We start from the raw sequence: 3,458 nt of genomic DNA on the forward strand, positions 1-3,458 counted from the left end.
AAGAGATACAGGTTTTGTATCATTTGATTAGCTCAATTGAAGTGATGTTTATTTCGATGTTGTTGGTAGGCCTATTTACCATCTCATTTGGCTTTGCCATGATTTGACTTGAGACTGAGAGTTGGATGGCCTTACACCAGAGCTACATAGTCCAACTGGTATACAGCTTCAAACTACAGGACATCATCAAGTCAGGCCTTGTAGTTTATCTCTTTTGGCTCTATTTAGCATCTACAATTGTCAACATCCATTACAACCATGTGATACTTAAAACTAGTGATAATGTAGGAGAGAAGCATGACTCCATCACTGCAAGACTGGTACAGCTACACCATACTTCTCATCCTTCATCTGGCACCAACAGTTGGCTCCAGGAAAGTCTCCACTTGTCAGCTTGTGCTCCAGGCTGTAAAGTAAGAGGATGCATTATTTCTGCTTCTGAACATGGTAAAAAACATAGCCTCCTGTATCTTACTTTCCTTCTCCTCTCTATTGCCTCGGATGTCGAACTAAATCCTGGCCCAAGGATGCCCAAATATCCTTGCCAGATTTGTTCTCGAGCAGTTACATGGAAGCAACGCGGGGTAGCCTGTGATGACTGTGATGGATGGTATCATGCAAAATGCATGGGCACGTCAACACAGGTGTATGATGCCCTCCATGGGTCACAAGTGTCTTGGCATTGTGTCAAATGCGGCCTGCCACAGTTTTCTAGTAGCCTTTTGAGCACACACCTATCGATACATGTAACAGTTTTGAAGGACTGGATCTGCTGAATGATAAGACAGACATGAGTGACACACGCAACAGCTCTTCCTCTTCAGCTACTACTAGTCTTGGTTCTCCGCAGCATTCATCTCCCCTATGCACTGCAGGAAGCAGGCACTCAAGCAAGGTCAACAGCTGTGCAACATGAAAATACTCAATGTGAACTTCCAGAGTTTACGGAACAAGAAGGAGGAATTAGCAGTACTGATTGAATCAAATGAAGCCAGTATCATCATTGGGACCAAAACTTGGCTGAACAGCTCGGTTTACACATCTGAGATCTTCCCTCCAAATTACAATGTTGTTCGAAAAGATCGGCAGGATGGGTGTGGTGGCGTCCTGATTGCTGTACGACGTGACCTTGTGTATAACATCATCAAAGTATGTGATGAAGGAGAACAGGTCTACATCAAACTGTCATTTGGTAAAGGCGTGAGTCTAGTGGTAGGTGCAGTGTATCGCCCACCAGGCAATGATGTACAGTATTTAGATAACGTATGCTCTACGATCGAGGAACTATCTCTCCAGAACAAGAAGGCTGTCTTGTGGATAGGGGGCGACTTTAATCTGCCCGACATCAATTGGGAAGACCTGAGTGTCAGTGGCCACAGCAATCCAGTTCCTCTCAACAACAGGTTTCTGGACATGATCGAGAACTGCAACACGCAGCAGATGGTTTCCTCGCCAACACGTAGGGACAGCATACTTGATCTCTTCCTAACCAACAGGCCGTCGCTGATCAACAAATGCACTCTGCTACCAGGACTTGGAGATCATGACATTGTCAGCATTGATTCTGACGTATCTGCAAAACGATGCAAGCCACTGAAGAGGAAGATATACCTGTGGGAAAAGGCCAATCTTTCTGACATGAAAAGGGACTGCCGACAGTTTCAGCGAGATTTCCTGAGCAAATATTGTGAACAGAGTTCGGTACATGAGATGTGGATTACTTTCAAGACCAGCCTGCTGAACATGTTGGATACCCATGTACCGTACCTGCAAAAACAACATCTGGTCGATTTGGGCAGCCCTGGGTCACGAGAGCAGTTAAACGTTTGTGTAGAAGAAAACAGAAGGCTTTCAATCGTGCTAAAGCAACTGGCAGACAGCAGGACTTCTACAAATACCGGGAAATCAAGAAATCGTCCCATGCTGTTTGCAGACAGGCTTACAATGAGTACATCAGTAACATTATAAGTCCTGACTCCTCTGCAAACCCTAAAAGATTTTGGAGTTTTGTCAATAGTAAAAGGAATGACAGTGCTGGAGTAGCTTCTCTGAAAGACGTCCAAGGGAAGATACACTCAGATAGCACCAAGAAGGCAAACATTCTCAATCAACAATTCACATCAGTGTTCAACAATGATGAGGATTTGTCAACCATGAAAGACAATTTAAGGGACCAAGTCCATTTCCAGACATGAACAACATTCAGATATCTCAAGCTGGAGTCTTCAAGTTACTTTCTACCCTCCAGATACATAAGGCTACTGGACCAGACAGACTCCCTGCTCAACTGCTGAAGGAGCTATCTTCGGAAATAACACCGGTTTTGTGTTTGTTATTCCAGGCATCTCTAACTCAGGGAGACGTTCCTGAGGACTGGAAGAAAGCTGATGTCGTTCCAATATTCAAAAAGGGTGAGAGGTATTGTCTGCAAAACTTTGGAACACATTGTCTGCAACAGTATTTTAGATCACCTTGGCTTGACAACCACCAGATTCTTTCTGAAACTCAACATGGTTTCCGGAAGAGGCGATCTTGCACATCTCAGCTGCTTCTCACCATTCATGACCTCTCCAGTGGCATTGATTCAAGGAACCAGATAGACGTGATCCTGTTCGATCTCTCGAAGGCTTTTGACATGGTCCCGCATGGAAGACTCCTACACAAGATCCAGTTCTATGGAATCCGAGGTAACACCCACAACTGGATTAAGGAATTCCTTACTGGCCGATCACAAAGGGTAGTACTAGATGGATGCACATCTCATACCTCTTCTGTGCCATCAGGCGTCCCGCAAGGGAGTGTCATTGGACCCCTCCTCTTCCTACTGGACCCATCCTCACAAGAGAACATCAGGAAGCTGGAGATGGTGCAACGCCGATGTGCACGTTTCGTCCTGGGTGACTACCACAGAGATAGTAGTGTTACTGCCATGCTCAATAAACTACAGTGGAGCACTCTTCAAGAAAGGAGAGCACAGCAAAGAGTCTACATGATGTATAGCATTCTTAATGGTCTGGTAGATCTTCCAGTCACCTACTTCATACCAGTTGCAGGACCGTCAAAACGCGGAAACCCACATAAGCTTCAAGTTCCATTTGCCAGAACTCACTTGTTTCAGTCCACGTTCTATCCAGATGCTATTCGGCTGTGGAACTCCCTACCGCCTTCAAGAAGTAGGTGCAACTTGTAAAGCTCCGATGAGCTCTCATCTTTTTTTTAGCTGCACATAGAAATTTTTGTAGAGGATTCTTACCTGCACACTGTACACCCAGCACTTGACAAGCACAAGGTACGATAGTACGCCAGAGGCGGACTGTACCAGACTGGAAGAAGAAGAAGAAGAAATTGGGAGGGAAAACCTATAATTTCGTTAGCCTGATCCCGGCCCTGAACTTCCAATAATTATACAGTCAAACCTGTCTATAGCGGCCACCCAAGAGAAACAACAAAAGTTGCCG

The 3,458-nt window shown here is 45.1% G+C and overlaps 1 protein-coding gene across 1 annotated transcript; it reads left to right on the plus strand.

The window, feature by feature from the left end:
• Positions 1-297: 297 nt before the first annotated feature.
• LOC139725806 (uncharacterized) lies at positions 298-3,190 on the plus strand. The gene is made up of 3 exons (XM_071636885.1): positions 298-413; positions 876-1,758; positions 2,342-3,190. Exons 1-3 carry the CDS (start codon positions 298-300, stop codon positions 3,188-3,190), a joined length of 1,848 nt encoding a protein of 615 aa, XP_071492986.1.
• Positions 3,191-3,458: the final 268 nt, after the last annotated feature.

Source organism: Diadema antillarum, unplaced genomic scaffold (genome assembly GCF_040938485.1).
Source record: "Diadema antillarum isolate AM-2024a unplaced genomic scaffold, OU_Dant_1.0 seq00000059_RagTag, whole genome shotgun sequence".
Taxonomy (NCBI): domain Eukaryota; kingdom Metazoa; phylum Echinodermata; class Echinoidea; order Diadematoida; family Diadematidae; genus Diadema; species Diadema antillarum.

What these genes read in the sequence shown, in the direction of transcription:
- LOC139725806 (XM_071636885.1), top strand. Translation starts at nt 298, where the DNA reads ATGACTCCATCACTGCAAGACTGGTACAGCTACACCATACTTCTCATC. An exon ending in CTTGTGCTCCAGGCTGTAAA is followed by an intron (nt 414 to 875) that starts GTAAGAGGATGC and finishes TATGCACTGCAG; the next exon opens with GAAGCAGGCACTCAAGCAAG. An exon ending in TGAACATGTTGGATACCCAT is followed by an intron (nt 1,759 to 2,341) that starts GTACCGTACCTG and finishes TTGTTATTCCAG; the next exon opens with GCATCTCTAACTCAGGGAGA.